A 17,805-nucleotide genomic window follows, 5' to 3' on the forward strand; every position below is an offset into this window, starting at 1 on the left:
GTTTAAAATGAAAATTCTTTAAAACTTTCATTCTTGATATGTAGAAAAATACAGGTACAGATACATCTGTAATAGATTTTACTATTGATTGGAAGCCTGCTGTACAGTAATGCTGTGTGGATGTATATGTATCTTTATGCTTATTTATGCCTGTATGCATGTATCTACCTGCCTCTCTTCTTTTTTTAAACCATAGGTAATAATTTTTAGTTGGGTTGCACTTTGAGGTGGTGTCTCAGAATTGTCTCACAAGTCTTCTGTTGATTTTTGTTGCTTTTTTCTCAGATTTATCAGATACATCTTTGCAGATATTTTCTGTAGCATATTTTCTTCTTCTCTTGGTGTATTCCCACCTCCCCTTCCTCTTTGTGTGTGTATAAAAGGTACACAGAATTGATTAGAGGGTATAGCACTCTTGGAAGGGGTTAAGAATGGACAGTGGCCAAGGAGACCATGTGTCCACCTACTTTTTAGGCAGGTTTTATGTCATATCTAAAGTTCTAGAGCAGACAGCTTTCCCAAAGAGTATTTTCTTGTTCAAGTGACTGACAGGTCCCATTTGGATTGATTTTTTTTTTTTCCCCCTCTGAGATGGAGTTTTACTATGGAGCCCTGGCTGGCCTTGAAATCACAGATCTGTCTGCTTTTGCCTCCCTCCCTATTTCTAGGATTTAAAAGCATGCTATCATGCTTGGCTTAATTGACTCTTTGTATTTGAGACAAGATCCCACTATGTAGCTCTGGCTGACCTGGAACTCACTATGTAGATCAGGCTGGCCTTGAGCTCATAGAGATCCATCTGCCCCTGCCTCCTGAGTGCTATAATGGATTGACAAAGGAGGGGGCGATGGTATGTCTTTATACATTACTAGAAAGCCTTCATTGAGATAGTAATCTCAGTACTTACTTTTAGTGTTAGTTATCTATTAATGATTTTCTATGCAGTTCAGAATGTTCTCTTTTCACCAGGGGGCCACTGCTGTTTTAGAGCCTATTCATTTGACCAGTAATTATAGTACTGCAGTTTGAATTCTTGGTTTTGTTTGTTTTTTAATGTATAAGCAGGGCATAAGAGGGCACCAGATCTCATTATAGATGGTTGTGAGCCACCATATAGTTGCTGGGAATTGAACTCAGGACCAATGTAGTGCTCTGAACCTCTAAGCCATCTCTCCAGCCCCCGAGTTCTTGGTTTTATTGACTGCTGATTATGAGGGAGTGATCCATCTTCAGTGACATCTAAACCTTCTAACTAGCTACAATCTTTCCTCAAGAGGTGAGACCCAGGCTAGTGAGATGGTTAAAAGTGCTTCTTGGAGAAGTTTGACAAAACCTAGGTTTGATCCTTGAACCCATGTAGAAAAGATGGATTAGGTTGCTTGTGTCTGTAATCCCAGCATGCCACTAGTGAAATGGGATGTGGAGGTAGGAGAAGTGCCTGGAAAGTTGTGGGCAAGCCAGGTAGCCTGTCAGAAACAAGAGAGACCCTATCTCAGCAAAGGGAAAAGAAAGAACTGACTCATGAAAGTTGTCCTCTGACCTCCACTCATGTGCTATGACATCATGCATGTGTGCACACACACACTCTAATAGTAGTAATAGGATTAAAGGAATTGAGACCTCAAAATAACTTTGGAGATGTAAATCATCTTGATCTGGCTGCTTCTCGATGAAGTGAGGCATAGAAGAGTATAGAGATTTCAGTCTTGTTGACTTAGACCTTGAGTGACAGTCAAGGTCACACACAGATAGATGGAGTTAGACCATAACAGAGGAACTGAGACTTCAAGGTTTACCTGAGGCTTTATCCCATTTATGGTGATTATTAATTTGGAGGTCACCTCATTCAGGGACAGCATCAGGAGCTCTGCTCTGAGAGTCTTTTGATCCTAAGGGCAGTAAGCCCTCTAGTATCCTGTCATGTTGAGGGCAAGGAGTCTTAGTAGTACACTTAGTATTTGAATACTTTCTCTTCCAGTGATCTGAGTGCTTACAGCTTTCACATTAATTTGTCTGTGTATCTCCTCTTACAGGAGTCAGTGGGAGATGTTGTTAACCAATAAAGCTACAAGAAGTTCTGTATGCCCATCACTCATATTCTCTCCCTATCTTGTATATTAACCTCCTTTTGTCCTAAACTTTATTCCTCTTGTAGGTGCTGCTATAGGAAACAGAATTTGCTATCTTTTTTAGGTTATTAGTAATGATCAGGTCTCACTAATAGTATTTGTAATTGAGTGCAAGAGCTGTCTCAGGAAAGAATTTTACCTTTAAAGGAGTGGGAATTAGTTATGAGTGTGCTTCTTAAGGCTTTCTATCTAGTTATATTATATAAATCTGGGTGATATTCTTGAAAATTTAAATTTCATTCATTTATTTGTTTATTTATTTATTTTCTGAGACAGGGTTTCTCTGTGTAGTCCTAGCTATCCTTGAACTCACTTTCTAGACCAGGGTGGCCTCAAACTCAGAGATCCACCTGCCTCTGCCTCCTGAGTGCTGGGATCAAAGGTCTGAGCCACCACTGCCCAACTTAAATTTCATTTTTATTTATGTCTATTTGTGTGTGTGTGCAGTGGAGGCCAGAAGAGGGAGTTAGATCCCTGGGGAGCTGGCAGTTGATAGCCACCTGACTTGGGTATTAGGAACTAAAGTGAAGAGCAGGAAACATTTATATTGAGATATCTCTCCAGCCCTAAATCACAAGAGAGGTATAAAAGTCTCTCAGTTAATGGCTGTCAAGTCTTTGGGTTCAAATTCACCCAAATTATGAAGGATACATCTGAGGGGAAATCAATAGAAACTGAAGAGGAATTATCCCCTTGAATATAGGAGGTCATAAAGAAGGCATCCTTCTGTTTGAGCCTTACCAAAATACAGTGAACAACTGGGGCTTTGCTGTTGCTTCTAAGTGTGGGAACCAGATGTAGCATGGAGTTCCCTGTTCTAGAGGTGCTCCTAGTGGTGGGAGTCAAGTTTTTTTTACCTTTATAATTTTTGTACGTAGTAAAGGTATAATTGCCCCTCTCAGACATAGCATACTTTTTGTGTTTTTCCTGTGATGCTCTGGAGAGATATGGAGGAAACCAAAAAAGAAATAGTTGCTTATCTTGGCTACCATGTATTGAAGGCTAATGCCCACAAGGGACCTTTAAGCTAGTAATTATGAAAGATGGCTGGGTGTGGCGGCACACGCCTTTAATCCCAGAACTGGGGAGGCAGAGCCAGGTGGGTCTCTGTGAGTTCGAGGCCAGCCTGGTCTACACAGCGAGTTACAGGACAGCCAGAGCTACACAGAGAAACCCTGTCTTGAAAAACAGCAGCAACAACAAAAAGAAAAATATATGACTTAAAATTAAAAGAACTTACTGTTTGTGTCTTCTGTTAGTGCAGAAGGGACACCAAAATACATTTTATGAGTATAGCTGTCCGTTTTGAAAAAGGCATCTGAGTTGGTTATATGTATATAGAAGGTGACAGAAGTACCAGTGGACTAAGATTGAGTGACCTCATGCGTGTAGTCCTGAAAATAAGAAAGTAAGCCCTGCAGCTAAGAGGAGTGTATACACTGAGAAAACCTGTAAGTCTAGCAGCAGGGAATCCCATGATCTCAACCCTAGTAGGGAAGTCTGTGACTTAACTGTGATGAAGATGAAGAAATTCAGTTGCAACTTGATGAGAGCACTAAAGTATGTATTGGGATCTTGCCTTGGATTTTCCTTAGTTCCCTAGTGCCTGTGGTCTCTGAAAGAAGTTAGGCAAGACACATGTGGTGGAGACAAGAGCTAAAGTGGATTGAAGCCTCAAGTGCAGCTCTATAAAGGGGTGAGAGTAGGCAAGAGACCATTGCTTAGTGAACGGCCACATCATCTGAGAGTTGCTCCAGCCAGGAATTTGAGTATTATCTTATCTAGTTGGAGCTGATGGATTTTCAAGACTCTCAATATTCTGAATATTTTCTGGATCCTTCAAACTTTGTCTGCTCTGTCATTGACTCAGGGAACATTCATCATCAGTTGCACCTACTTGCCATAAGATTGTTGGCATACTGCACATGCTGATCTCCTGCATTGTGGAAATGTTTCAGCACTGTCCCGCCATCTTTGTAGTGTATGTATTTCAGAGCCTTGTATCATCAACCTTCCAGCCTCATTGTCCTTAGTCTTTAGGACTCTTAAGACCTCTTCATGCTTCAGCTACATGTTGCGTCCCTTTGTTTCTCAGAAGCTTTGCTCTGCGTTGTCTTCCAATCATGTTGTTCATATTTTGTCTTTTGTGTTCCTTCCCTGGAGTATTGAGGCAACTCCACGTAGTTTAAAGGGAGGTTTATTTTGTAGGGTAACTTACAAGTGAAGGAATAGGTTACAAGGTCCGGGAAAAGTGTAGCACAGTCCAGTGGTCTTCTCTGGAAAACTCTGCTCAATCTACCTCCAGCATCCAGGATCCAGGAACCAAGAGAGCCGCACATCTGGATCTCGGGTCTTAAGGGCTCCTGTCTTGGCCCCACCTTGTAAGTGTGACAGTTACCGAAGCCTCAGTGGGGGTAGTACTTCCAGGTCAAAGCTGGAACAGCTACCCACTACACTTCCCTGTGCCTTGCTGCCTGTTCCCCACTCATCTCAGAAGAAGGAGTCAGTTCTGTCCTCCTGACCTGTGGGTACTGAGAGTTAAACTTAGGTTGTCAGGCTTGGTGGCTGGTGCCTTTACCCACTGGGCCCTCTCTCACCAGCCCTGAGATCACTTTATGAAGTTACCCTGATTTGCCTTTCCACTGCTAAGTTAGGTTTAGTAACTTTGGGTGGTGGGACACAGGACATGGACTGAGGCCGCTTCCAGGGCTACCTCTCATACTGAACTTTTAATCATTGTACATGTTATGACTTCATGTTTATGTGGTCTTTTGTTTCTTCTAGTAAAATTCCATACTCTTTCCCAAGATGATTCTTTTGGTTGTAGGAGACAGAGTTTCTTTGTGTAGTCCTGGCTGTCCTGAAACTTGCTCTGTTTACCAGGCTAGCCTTGAATTCAGAGATTCACCTGCCTCTGCCTCCTGAGTTCTGGGATGAAAGGCATGCACCACCACTGCCCAACATAATGATGCATTTTATTAAACCTGTGAATTAGAGCAGGGATCTATTAAGTTAAAACCTGTAAGATAGAGGCTACATGTCATGTCATGGGTTGTACAAGACCCATGCTGTAAGGTTGCTAGCTATGATTTTTATGATTGGATGGGGGAACATTTAGAGAGTATTAAATGACATGTAAAATATGTGTAGGTTAAAAGGTAACCCCCCCCCCCCATTTCTTTGGAAATAGGGTCTCATGTAGTCATGTTGGCCTTGAACCCACTGTGATCTCTTGTAGTGGAAGAGGACCTTGAACTCCTGATTCTCTTGCTTCTAACTCCCAAGGGCTGGAATTGGAACTGTTGACCACCATGACCAACTTGTGTTCATGAATTCTTTTAGAATATATCTGGGCTTAGTTATTTAAGTATATGATTGCATTTGAATTACATATAACAGAACTGATAGTGGAAAGAGATTGTATGGCCTAGTAGCCATAAATATTCAGTATATAGTGCTTTGTAGAAAGAAGTTGTGGACTCTTGATTAAAAGTATTGTGTTATTTGTCTATGTGTTTCAGGATTTTCTTGTGTATGTTAGTAAGGGTGGGGTGCAGCTCTCCTTTACCCTTTCTCCAGTTTCAGTAAGATGTAAACTTATATATACTATGTCATGCTTGGCAAATGATCTGCATTCTTCAGATATATTTGAGTACAACAAAAGCTTAAAAACAAATTAGGTCATGATTTATTTAGTAATCACCGTAGCTATGTCTTAGCATCTTACATTTAAGAAGCAAAAAGTAATGAGTCTAAGGTGGGAGGATTGCTGTGTGTTCTAGGCTAGCCTTGGCTACATATTAAGTTCCAGGCTAGCCTTAGTTACTTTAAAAAAAATACAGAAATATGTTTAAGAATGTAAATTGGATAAGATACACTTAAGTTTTCTCTTTTACTGATTTTCCTTTTTATAGGAAATTAAGCGAGAGACAGAACCCAAGGATGACAATTTGCCCATCAAACGGGAGAGGCATGGAAATGTAGCAAGTCTTGTACAGCGAATCAGCACTTATGGACTTCCAGCTGGAGGAATTCAGCCACATCCACAAACCAAAGCTGTTAAGAAGAGTATGTAAATCATTCCTTTCCTACTTAGTTATGTCAAAATAGAATATTTATGACTGCTCATAAATTCAGAAAGATGAGTTCAGTCTTCTATAGCCAACTGCAGTAATTAAGTTACTCTCATGTACTGATGATTGGCACACAGTTTTTACGCTTGGTCATGTAGAACCAGTAACATTGATAATCCAGCATTAGTAGCTGGTAGCCATATACACATATTTTAAATGAAGATCTTGGGTTTATCTCTTACTGTCTCTGAATGATTAACACATTGATTGTATTTAATAGTACTTACTAGATGTTGAGGTATCTGCTAGTCTTAAATGTCTGATAGTATTTTTCTTTTTTCCTTTTCTTTTGAAATGGGGTTTTGCTCAGTAGCTTTTGTTGACCTCAGATGTGATTCTCCTGCTGTGGAAAGTTTTTTGTCTGTAAATAAGTTAGGGAAAAAATTGACCCTGAAAGAGTACTATATTTTATTGAAAAAAATTTTTTATTCATTATGTGAGGACAGTGTTGTAGAGTTTGTTCTCTCCCAGCTTTATATGGGCTAGGCTGGAGCAACAAGTGCTGTTACTCACTGAGTTATCTCCCCGGTGCTGCCTATTTTGCTTTGTTTTATTTTTGAGATTGTAATTTAATTGCAACATCTCTCCCTTCCCTTTTCTTCAAACGCTCTTATATACTCTCCCCAATTTCTTTCAAACGCTCTTATATACCCTCCCCAATTCCTTCAAATTCATGGTTTCTTTTTTTATTGTTATTGTGTGCATGTATGCATTTATTTATACATACATTTTCCTAAGTAGAACCTGTTGAGTTCACATAATGCTACTTGTATGTATATTTTCAGGTCTGACTATCTGGTACTAGACAACCAATGGCGTGCTCTTCCCTGGGGAGGACCATCTCTCCAGCCCCAGCATTACTCAGTTCCTGCAGTTACTTGTGTAGGGTTGAGGCCTCATGGGCTTTTCCCGTCTAGTTTGGCATGTTTGTTGGTGCAATCCTTGTACAGCTCATGTTTAGTTGGTCATATTGGTGAGACTTCATGGGTTATAGGTTCTAACATTACTAGGAAGCACAGTCTCACAGTGAACTTTGGCCTTTACAGTCTTTTTGCCTTCTGTTCTACAGTGTTTCCTGAGCCTTAGGCTCTCGAGTGTTTTATACATGAATCCATTGGGGCTAGGCTCCACATCTGCATTTTGACTGGTTGTGGTTTTCTGTAATGGTCTCCATCTGTTGCAAAGAGAAGTTTCCTTGATGAAGGATGAGGACACTTATCTGTGGGACAGATGTTTACAGATTGCTGTTAGAGATTGTGTTGATTTAGTAAATTAGTAGTTGTAGATCTCTTCCAGTAACCGTAATTTCATTAGTACTGAGTAGTTAGGTTTCCAGTACTAGGCATGGAATTCCTCTTGCCGAATAGGTCGTAAGTCCTTAGAAAGCTGTTGGTTGCCACCAAGATATATGTGCCACTACTGTACCCATAGGGTATTGTGCCAGCATACTTTAAATTGTAGAAATTGAATCTCTTTTATGGCCTCAGATCACTTAAGTTTACTTGACTTTTTTTTTTTTTTAACTTCATTTAAGAAAATAGAGACAACAGTTCCATTCTCAAAGATGAAGCATTAAACATGTGCAGACAGTTAAAGTGTTTTTGACAATGATTCTGAATGTTTTAATATTAAACAACTTGTTAAACTCAATAAAATTAATAAATCCAATTAATTTAGTTTGATTTATTGAGAAATATGGGTATTTTAAAAAATGCATATTCTTGCATTTATCTGCCGTGTGTGTGTGTGTGCGTGTGTGCGCTCGCGCACGCGCGCTTGCACAACTGTGGGAGTTGGTTTTCTCTTTCTGCTAGATGGGCTCTGGGGATCAAGCTCTGTAGAAGTAACCGTCTTATTAAATAAGAAACACAGAGCCAGTGTAAAGATGAAAGCCCAAGAGGTCAGAGCTAAGAGCCTTACCCTTCCTGCTGCAGCTATCCTCTAGCCAAGAGAACTACTTCCTGTGTGTTTGTCTTTATATAGTCTTTCTGTTCTGCCTTCTCATTGGTTGTAAACCCAACCACATGACCACTTCATCACTGCCTGTCTGTACAGACCTCCAGGTCTTCTATGGTTGGTATTGAGATTAAAGGCGTGTGTCTCCATGCTGGCTGTATCCTTGAACACACAGAGATCCGCCTAGCTCTTCCTCCCAAGAGCTGAGATTAAAGGCGTGCACCACCACCGCCCAGCTTCTATGATGGCTTGCTAAAGTAGCTCTGACCCCCAGGCGACTTTATTTATTAACATACAAATAGAATCACATTTCAGTACAAATAAAATATCACCATAAATCTCAGGTTGTAAGACTTGGAGGGAAGTGCCTTTACCTGCTGAGTCATTTTTGCTAGCCCACAATTGTTTATTCATACTTACCAGAAGTTATTGGGATTATACTATCTTTGAAATTTTGGTCTATAACTCCCTTGTAGTATTAAGTGATTGACAATAACGAACTTTCCCCTCTGAACTGTAAATATAAGGGTGTTAATGATTTTCATACAGGCCTCTTATTGTCACAATATGTTATTTTCCACATAGCACTGGGCTACATCACAAAAACAGGTTTTTGGTTTTTGGTTTCTCTGTGAAGCCCTGGCTGTTCTGGATCTTGCTCTGTAGACCATGCTGGCCTCAAACTCCAGAGTTCTGCCTGCCTCTGCCTCTAAATCCTTGAATTAAAAACATGTACCACCACTGCTAGCTAAATGAAGATACCTTGCTGCTAAGGTCAGTTAAAGGTGTGTCGTGTCGTGTCCCCCCTCCCCCCACCCTCCCGGACAGGGTTTCTCTGTGTAGCTTTGCGCCTTTCCTGGAACTCGCTCTTGTAGACCAGGCTGGCCTCGAACTCACAGAGATCCGCCTGGCTCTGCCTCCCAAGTGCTAGGATTAAAGGTGTGTGCTACCACTGCCCAGCTAAAGGTTTTTTTTTTAATACTTTGTGTCCCAGAAAAATATGATATTCAAGTAATATTTGTGTATCACCTGTCCTTTTTTCATCTGGACAGTTTTAGCAATGTTAGTGGTCTTGGACTCTACTTCCTGGAGACTAGTGACAGTAGTAGAGCTGCATAGCAGAGCTGTACCTTTGTGTGCACTTCCTGTGCTCCAAGAATTTCCAGACCAATGGAAGAGTTATTAATGATCTCTGCCCATTATAAACGTCCTGTGTTTTAATTCTGTGGTGCTGTAAAGGGACGCATTTCTTCTTTTAGCACAGGCTAGACAGAATTTCAAGGCTATGGATACTAAAACAGAGCACTCCCTTCTTTGTGTATATGTTCCTGAGCATGGGGTGGGGTGGTAGTTGAGTCCTTTCTTTTCCTGATTTTTTTTCACCTAAGGATATTATAGGAGTAGATCCCAGCTGGAGCTGGGCAAAGTTATTACTTTGTTGTTGTTGTGATTAAATACCACAATCAAAGGCAACTTAAGAATGAGTTTATTTTGACTCGGAGTTCTAGAGGGATGAGACATCATCTTAGCAGGGAGGCAGAGAAACAGGAAGAGGAAGCTGAGAACTCACATCTTCAACTGCAGGCATAAAGCAGAGACAGTAAACTGGAATTAGTGTGAGCCCCTGCCCCCCAACATGCTTCCTGCCACAGTAAGGCCACACCTCCTAACCTACCCAATAGTACCACCTGCTGGATCCAGTCTTCAAATACTCCATCCAGCCTGTCGGGAGTAGTTCTCAGTCAAACTACAGTAGTTCCTCTCAGGGTTAGGATGAGTCCTGAGGGAAGGAGGACATACAACACAGGTGACATCTGTGTCCAGACAGAGTCTTGGACACATGCGACCTACCAAAATTCAAGAAAATATAAAAAAGAAATCCAGGATAGACCCCCCTAGCAAGTAACGATAGTGAATCAGTAATAAAATTTACCAACCAAGATAAAAGCCCAGGACCAGAAGATGCTGCACTGTTAAATATAACCAAACATTTAAAGAAATAACACCAAGCTGGGCGGTGGTGGCACACGCCTTTAATCCCAGCACTCAGGAGGCAGAGGCAGGCGGATCTCTGTGAGTTCGAGGCCAGCCTGGGCTACAGAGTGAGTACCAGGAGAGGCACAAAGCTCCACAGAGAAACCCTGTCTCGAAAAACCAAAAAAAAACAAAACAAAACAAAACAAACAAACAAAAAAAAACCCCCAACACTGTTTCCTAAGCAATTCCATGTAACTGAAAGGGAGGAAACCCTTCCAAACTCATTCTGTGAGGGCAGCATTATTCTGGTTCCAAAACCCAATAGGAGCAAAACAAAGAAGAAAAAAATTCCCCACTGTCTTTGATGAATGCAAAAATATGCAAAATTCTAGTAAATTCGGCTTTATAGGTATACCACAAAGATCACGTGGCAGGTTTCCTTCCAGAGATGCAAAGGTGTTTTAACATATGCAAATCAATAAGTATAAATAGAATGAAAGACAAAAAAATCATATAATTATCTCAATAGATGGAGAAGAAACATTTGCTAAAACTCAGCATCCCCTCATGGTCTGGACAAAATAGGTACCAAAGACTCATACCACAGTGTGCTGCAGGCTATATACATAGTCAGTGTACTGAATGTGAAAAACTGAAAGCATTTCTGGTAAGGTCGGGAACAAGCCAAGGGGAATAAGACAGACTTTCATGGTCTTTAGTATATATAGGGATAGAAATGTAGCTAGAGCAATTACATTAGAAAGAGAGAGAAATACTAGGCATATGAGCAGGAAAGGAGAAAGTCAGTTGATTATCTCTGCTTTCAGATTATGACTTAGAAAAATCTAGAGACCCACCAAGACAACATACAAAAATTAGTAATCCTGTAATTCCAGTACTTGGGGGAGATTCTGAAGAGTAAGGTTATCCTTGGCTGCAAAGCAAACAACAACAAACAACAGTACCATAAATCCAGCTATATTCTTAGACAGCATATTTGAAAGAAATGAAGCAGTGTACAGAAACAGATACACTTGTGCTTAAGCAACACCATTCCCAGTAGCTAAGTTAGAGTATCAGGGTAAGTGCCTATCTACTTATAATGGCATAAAGACAATAACACATTGACCATATAATAGTATACTTGGTCCAGAATAAGAATGAACTCCTGCCATATGTAGCAAAACAGTCTTGGAAGTAGAATAGAGAAAGATTTATTGGGGTCTGGGGCGGGCATGGGCTAGCTGGACATAATCAGTGTACATCTGTGAACATCACTGAATCCCACCAATGTGTGCAGTGATGATGCTAAGTTCAACATTTGAAAGAAGAACATGTAAGAGTGGTGAGAGGCAAATGCCTGACTCTAAAATATATTTCAGCTTCTTTAGTAACTCATTCTCTGATAGATGTAAACACATAGGTAAAAATAAAATTTTAATTTAGGTTTTTGAATCTGTTTGATTTGGAGATGATCATGTATAATAATACAGGTTTGTGTTTTCAAATCTTTCCAACTCTGGAGGGGAAAAAAAGACTGAGGTAGGAGGATGGCAAGTTCAGGGGCAGTCGGTGGGATTTGAGAGGATGAAATAAAATGGTCAGTGAAAATAGTGGTTGGCAGGATAGCTGAGTGGGTAAAGGTGCTTGCACTGAGCTTGAATTTAGAATTCAGATGCTTGTAGTTAGGACAATAGTATTTTTATATTCAAAGGCTGTTTTCTCAGGTTAGTAGAAAAATACTACCTGGAAGCTTGTTAGAAATGTGCTATTGTATCAGGGGCTCTAAAATATTAGGATTCCTACAGAAAATACTGAGCAGTGAAAAATAGGGATTTATGATGTTTATGTAATGCTTGAAGATTATATGACCAGTAAGAAAGATATTTAAATAGTGCTTTGCCAGGCAAGTAAAAATGACATACCTACCTTTTGGTCTGCCTTGATGTGCAGTGCTGAGTAGGAGAAAGACAGCTCTGCCTTCTTTCTCCAGCTCTGTCCCCTTCCCTTAGCTAATATACTGACTTACAGAAAGGTTGTGTATTTGTCTAAAAATGGAAATATAAGCATTTACTTGGCGATATAGCCAGGTGTGATTTTTAAAGAAAAAGCTGACTTGATTTTTTTTTTTTTTAAGTTCAGAGGTGGGCTGTGCAACGTCGCTTTCAGGTTTTTTTTTTCTTATTACATTTGTTTACTTACATGTGTGACACATGTAGAGGCCACAAGAGTTTGTGCCTTCTTTCCACTGTGCCATTTCCAGGGATCAAACTGGTTGTCAGGCTTGGTGGCAAGTACCTGCTGAGCCATCATTCTGGTCCTCAGCATCATTGATTTTCAAAGAAAAAGGCAAGAGATTCAACCCTAAGGATGGACCCATCTTCCAGGAGAGAGCAGGGCATTTGTATCCACTGCCCATAGCCATTAACGTCTAACCTGAATTGAAGAAGGGGGATATGTTGAGACAAGAGTTTACTCCAGTTTTCTTTAGTCCTATCTTGAGGAAATCTATATGCTTCCACTTCTCTCTTCTGGCTTGTGACTGGATGATCTGTGCATTGATGACAGTGGGGTGTGGAAATTGTCCCTGCTGTTACTGTGTTGAAGCCTATTTCATTTGATGCCCTCCTGGTTCTTACTGTTTGTTTAGTTTGAGACAGGATCTTAAGTACTCTAGCCTAACTTTGAACTCCTGATTCTGCCTCCAGTCAACCACCATACCTACCATAACTGTATGGCCTTCAGGGTTTCTGTTGACAAAGCTATCTTTAGTCCAATAGGATTAGTCTTAAGTATGATCTGGCATTTTCTCTTGTGGGTTTTAAGTCTTTCTGGTCCTGTCCTTTTGATAGGTTGCATACCATACATTGTATGGTTGCATACCATACATTTTCTGGTTGCTGAGGGTTATATAACAATTCTGTTCCTGATTGTGCATGCCTTTCCAAAAATTAGGGAAATTTTCTGCTAATTCATTTGGATTGCTTTGCCCTTTTTAAAATTTTGAGTGTATTGATGACATGCATCTTTAATCTTTTAATGATGTCTTCCAAATCTTTCATGTTCTTTTCATTCTTCTTGATCCTCCTGCCTCTGCCTCCTTTAGCAAATCCTACCGGCGTGCACCACCACAACCGGCACTTTTCATTCTTCTTTTTGTATTTTTATACAAAGGTGTTACTTCCAAAGGAGTTCTGTTGTACAATATTAAGGTGTGCTACTTTAGTTTATGGTCTGGAACATTTGTTTAATGATGCAAAGATGTGTTACATTTGTTTGACTAAATAAAATTCACCTGCAGTCAGGAGGCTGCGTCAGCAACTAGCTGACAGAAAATAGTAGGGAACGGCCAATAATGAGGCAGGGAAAAGGATAGGTGGGGCTGGCAGGCAGAAAGAAGAGATAGAAGGAGAGCTCTGGGAGGAAAGGAAGGAGGAATGAGAAAGAGAATGAGAGGAAGACTTCAGGGGCCAGCACGCAGCTACACAGCCATACACAGTGAGAAGGAAAGAAAAGGTATGTAGGAATGGAGGAAGATAAAAGCCCTGAGGCACAAGATAGCCGGGATAATTTAACAAAAGCTGGCTAGAAACAAGCCAAGTAAAGGCCAGGCATTTATAATTGAGAATAAGCCTTCATGTATGATATATTTGAGAGCTGGATGGTGGGCCCCCAAAAGAGAAAAAACAACAGCAGTCTTCAAGCTCTGATGTTTTTTCTTTTGCTTAATTAAGTCTGCTGTGGAGGTTTTTGGATGAATTCTGTTTGATTTACTGAGCATCATTTTCTGTTTTTTCTTTTTCGAAATCTCTTTTGAATTTCTCATTTATATGTTGCCTTGTTTTCCCAAAGTTTGCTTAGTCATTCCATCTATATTCCTTTGGATCTCATTAAGCTTTAAAATAACAACAACAAAACACTATCTTAAATTCTTTATCTGGAATTTCATCTTGTTCAGTATATTTTGAATCTGTTATTACAGAGTTTTGTTTTTTAAAGAATGTGCTAAGTTAATTTGTCTTTTTCATATTCTTTTTATGTATTTCTACTGAGATTTGCATGTCTGGAAAAATGAGTATCTCCTATTTCAGTGAAGGTAAATCTTAGGGATAATAGTTTGGTATGCAGAATCAAGTTTATTTCTGGCTGGTTACTATAATATTGTCACTTTACTCCTTAGAGTTTCTTTGGGTTTTATTATTGAGGTTGGGCATAACCCATGCTTAGTATTGGAGTTGGAGAGACCCACTTCTGGTGACACAGTAGTAGAGGTACTGTGACAGTTCCGACCTTGTGTGGTAGAGTACATCCTGTGTAATAACTCTTACCTACAATTGGAGAGGTAGTCCCTATTGGGAATGGAGGTTTCCTCAGGCACTGTTTATATTGTCCCTGTTATTTGAATATGCAGCTCTAGTAATCATGTAGGGTCCAAGCCATTTGTTCTTTGAGTAGGCATTGGATCAAGTCCAATGGTTTTCTGGGATGATTGGAACAGAAATCACAGTGCTCCTGCTGTGCCACTGATACCCAGTCTTAACAGGAGTATGTGATTGTACAAGATATTGTAGAGACTAATGCAGAGGACACATACATAGTTATGATAGAAGCAGAAATGTTATTCCTCTGTTTTGCTGCTGTAGACATACCTGTCCAAGATTGAAGCCTCAGGTCCCCTCTCCCTGGTGTGTATGCTTGCTTGGGATGGGCTTTTCTGCCTCTGAGAAATCAGTTGACTGTCTACCAGCGGTATTGCAGGAGTGGTTGCAGTTGGAGCTGTGTAAAATTCCTTCGTTTTAGGTGCAGACAGAAATGGAGAAAGAATACCACATCCTGACACAGTTTCTCTGCTGTTACTGTGAACCCCCCCCCCCCCACCCCCCACCCCCCCCCCCCCCGTGGGCAGCACTGTGACTGAGGGTGCAGTGACATTGCTTCACACTGCCCCAGCACACCATGTGGCTGGAGAAGACAGTCTTGGAGCTGCTCATCTTGTTAGAGACAGGAGCTTCTTGTGTGGAACTGGGAGCTGAGTGGATCTACTTGTGACTAACTACTCCCTCATCTCAGTTCGTGGGCTTCCCTAATCATTTGGTTTTCATGGCTGACACCTTCACTCCACTCTGCATCCTTTATACCAGATTGTCAAAGTGTAGCTCTCTTAGTGGGTTTGTATCAGTGTCTTTCTCCTGAGTCAGATCTGACCCTCTGAAACATGGCAGTCCAGATTCAATCATCAATTCTCAAGCCTTCTTGAGCATCCTGGGGAATTGCTGGGAGATGAAGTCCTCTTTCTAACACTGTACTGCTGGATAGATTCAGGTTCTCTTTAGAATATAAGCTTCCAGGGTTGTGAAACTTCCAAGGAGGTAGGACTGCCAGTGTCTGTGCTGAGAGTTTTTTGATTCTCTTTCACCTTTATCCCAGCAGAAGGGAAAGGTCCCAAGCTGCTGAGATAGGGACATGGTATTGGGATATTTTTTCTCTTACTATTCAGCTGTTGCAAGGCTCTGGACTTTACCAGCTTTTGTTTTCCTGTGGCTAAATGCCAGTTTGTTATCTCAACATGAAGCTGTACGCCTGTTACCTATTGCCAGCCTGCTTCCTTCTTCCTTCTGCCCTCCCCTCTTCCTTTAGTGGAAGGAGCAAGTAAGTGAGTGTTGATGCTTCTGTTCAGCCATCTTGCCTTCCCTTCAACAGTCACTTAAAAGCAGTACATTTTAAATATTCCTAGGCTGTGATAAGAAGTAATCTGAAAATTACCACTAGAGGGGCTTGCCTACAATACTTTTATGGTCAAAATGTTTTTGTAGTATTAAAAGTTGGTTGTGGGTATTTTGCTTTTGTGTAATTGAAGGGATCAGGTATATCCATGTTTTCTATTACCAGAAGCCTTGCACTTTATCTGGGGGTGAACATATTATGTTGTAGGAGAAATATTTAAAAATCACCGAGTGCTGTTTGTGATTACCTGTGTAAATACTCACGTTTGTTTAGATTTCCCTTTTACACTTCCTGTAACTATAATTGTGGTATATGAATAAAAGTGCTATTTAAAATAAATGATCTTTCTTAACATATTTTTTTTAAAATGATTTCTTTTAGAGACAAAAAAGCGTCAGTGTAAAGTTCTTTTTGAGTACCTTCCACAAAATGAGGACGAGCTGGAACTGACAGTGGGGGATATCATTGATATTAACGAAGAGGTAAGGACCAGAAAGACTTTGTACATTCACAGTAGGCCAGCAGCTAGGTGGTAGAGCTTCTAGAAGACGACTTCATTAGAATATTAAAATTTATAAAAATTTATGCCTGTTTTCAATAAAATTTGAAGACACAGTTTTTTTACTTGTCCTTGCTATATACTATTTGTGTGTTTGCCTTAAGAAATAAAAATAAACATTTTTTCAAGCTTAAAATTAATGTAATTTTCTATTGGCAACATAGCTCACCCAAGCCTGGTTACCTGAATTCCATCCTTGTAACCCATATAAAGGTGGAAAGAGAACTGACTACAAAGTTGCCCCCTGACCTCTGCATGCACATTGCATGAGCACACCCATACTCACATCATGCTCACATACCATTATAATAATGCTAAAAAAGTAAAATTAATGTTATTTAAATAGCTCCAAATACCGGAGAGCCTTATCTTAATTCTCTGTTGGCACAAAACAGAAGCAGAAAAATATCCTTTTGAATGATACAGGAGTGCAATGCAGAAATTGCTTTAAAGTCTGTCTTCTCTGAATTGTTGTATTTAGATACTAGACAAGTATGCTTTTTTCACAGTTTCATACTTTAGACTAAGATATGAAAATATTTCTAATTTCTCACATCTGATTTTATCAGTTTTGCTGGGCAGTGAAGATGCTGTTTTAGTGAGTGCCTTGATATAATATATTGTAGCAGGAATTGATTTTGTGTCATAATTTCTCATTTATCACTGATGTCTATGATAACTTCTAGGATACCTAGACAAAAGGCAGTCTGATTTACTCTATCTGGTGGTGACACAGTTAACATTTATTTAGATGTGCTGTGCTAAGTAAGTTTCACATTTATTTCCTTTAAACTTTAAACAATCTAACAGAAGGGAATATTTATCTTCATTTCTCAGAGGTAGAGATTGAGTCATAGAGAATCACATTGCTTATTGTTACTCGTGACACATAAGAAGCTACCCTAAAATTAGTGGCAAAAACAACTGTTAGGTTTGTGGGTTGTGTGGTTCAAGTATGCAGATAGAGCACAAGAGGATTGGCTTGTCTCTTCTGTGATGTCTAGGGCCTCATCTGGAAAGTTCAGAAGTCAAGGACTGGTGAGAGCCTTGTAAGAAAGCCCCTTTATTCACACCTGATCTCTGACAGCCTTGAAGACTAGAACTGCCACTTGGACAGCTGTTTAATTTCCTTTCCATTTGGCTTGGATTTCTTACAATATGGTAATGTGGGGATTTATCAAGGCAACTCCATGCTGTTAAAAAGGAGGTTTATTTTGGGGTAACTTAAAGCCAATAAAGGGGTTGGTTGCAGGATCCAAGAGGTGAGGTGGCAGTTCAGCAGGGTTCTCTGGAGAACTCTGACCCCGTCTGTCTTCCAGCCTCCAGG

At 40.2% G+C, this 17,805-nt stretch overlaps 1 protein-coding gene across 4 annotated transcripts in view; it reads left to right on the forward strand.

The window, feature by feature from the left end:
* Cd2ap (CD2 associated protein) overlaps positions 1-17,805 on the forward strand; it is an 87,632-nt gene that overhangs the window by 22,131 nt on the left and 47,696 nt on the right. For all 4 annotated transcript variants that reach the window (XM_076557840.1, XM_076557838.1, XM_076557839.1 and 1 more), the window contains exons 3-4: positions 6,044-6,197; positions 16,301-16,401. In XM_076557840.1, the coding sequence (XP_076413955.1) occupies positions 6,044-6,197; positions 16,301-16,401 (255 nt within the window). The remainder of the gene's footprint in view (positions 1-6,043; positions 6,198-16,300; positions 16,402-17,805) is intronic.

Source organism: Peromyscus maniculatus, chromosome 21 (genome assembly GCF_049852395.1).
Source record: "Peromyscus maniculatus bairdii isolate BWxNUB_F1_BW_parent chromosome 21, HU_Pman_BW_mat_3.1, whole genome shotgun sequence".
NCBI classification, from domain to species: Eukaryota; Metazoa; Chordata; class Mammalia; order Rodentia; family Cricetidae; genus Peromyscus; species Peromyscus maniculatus.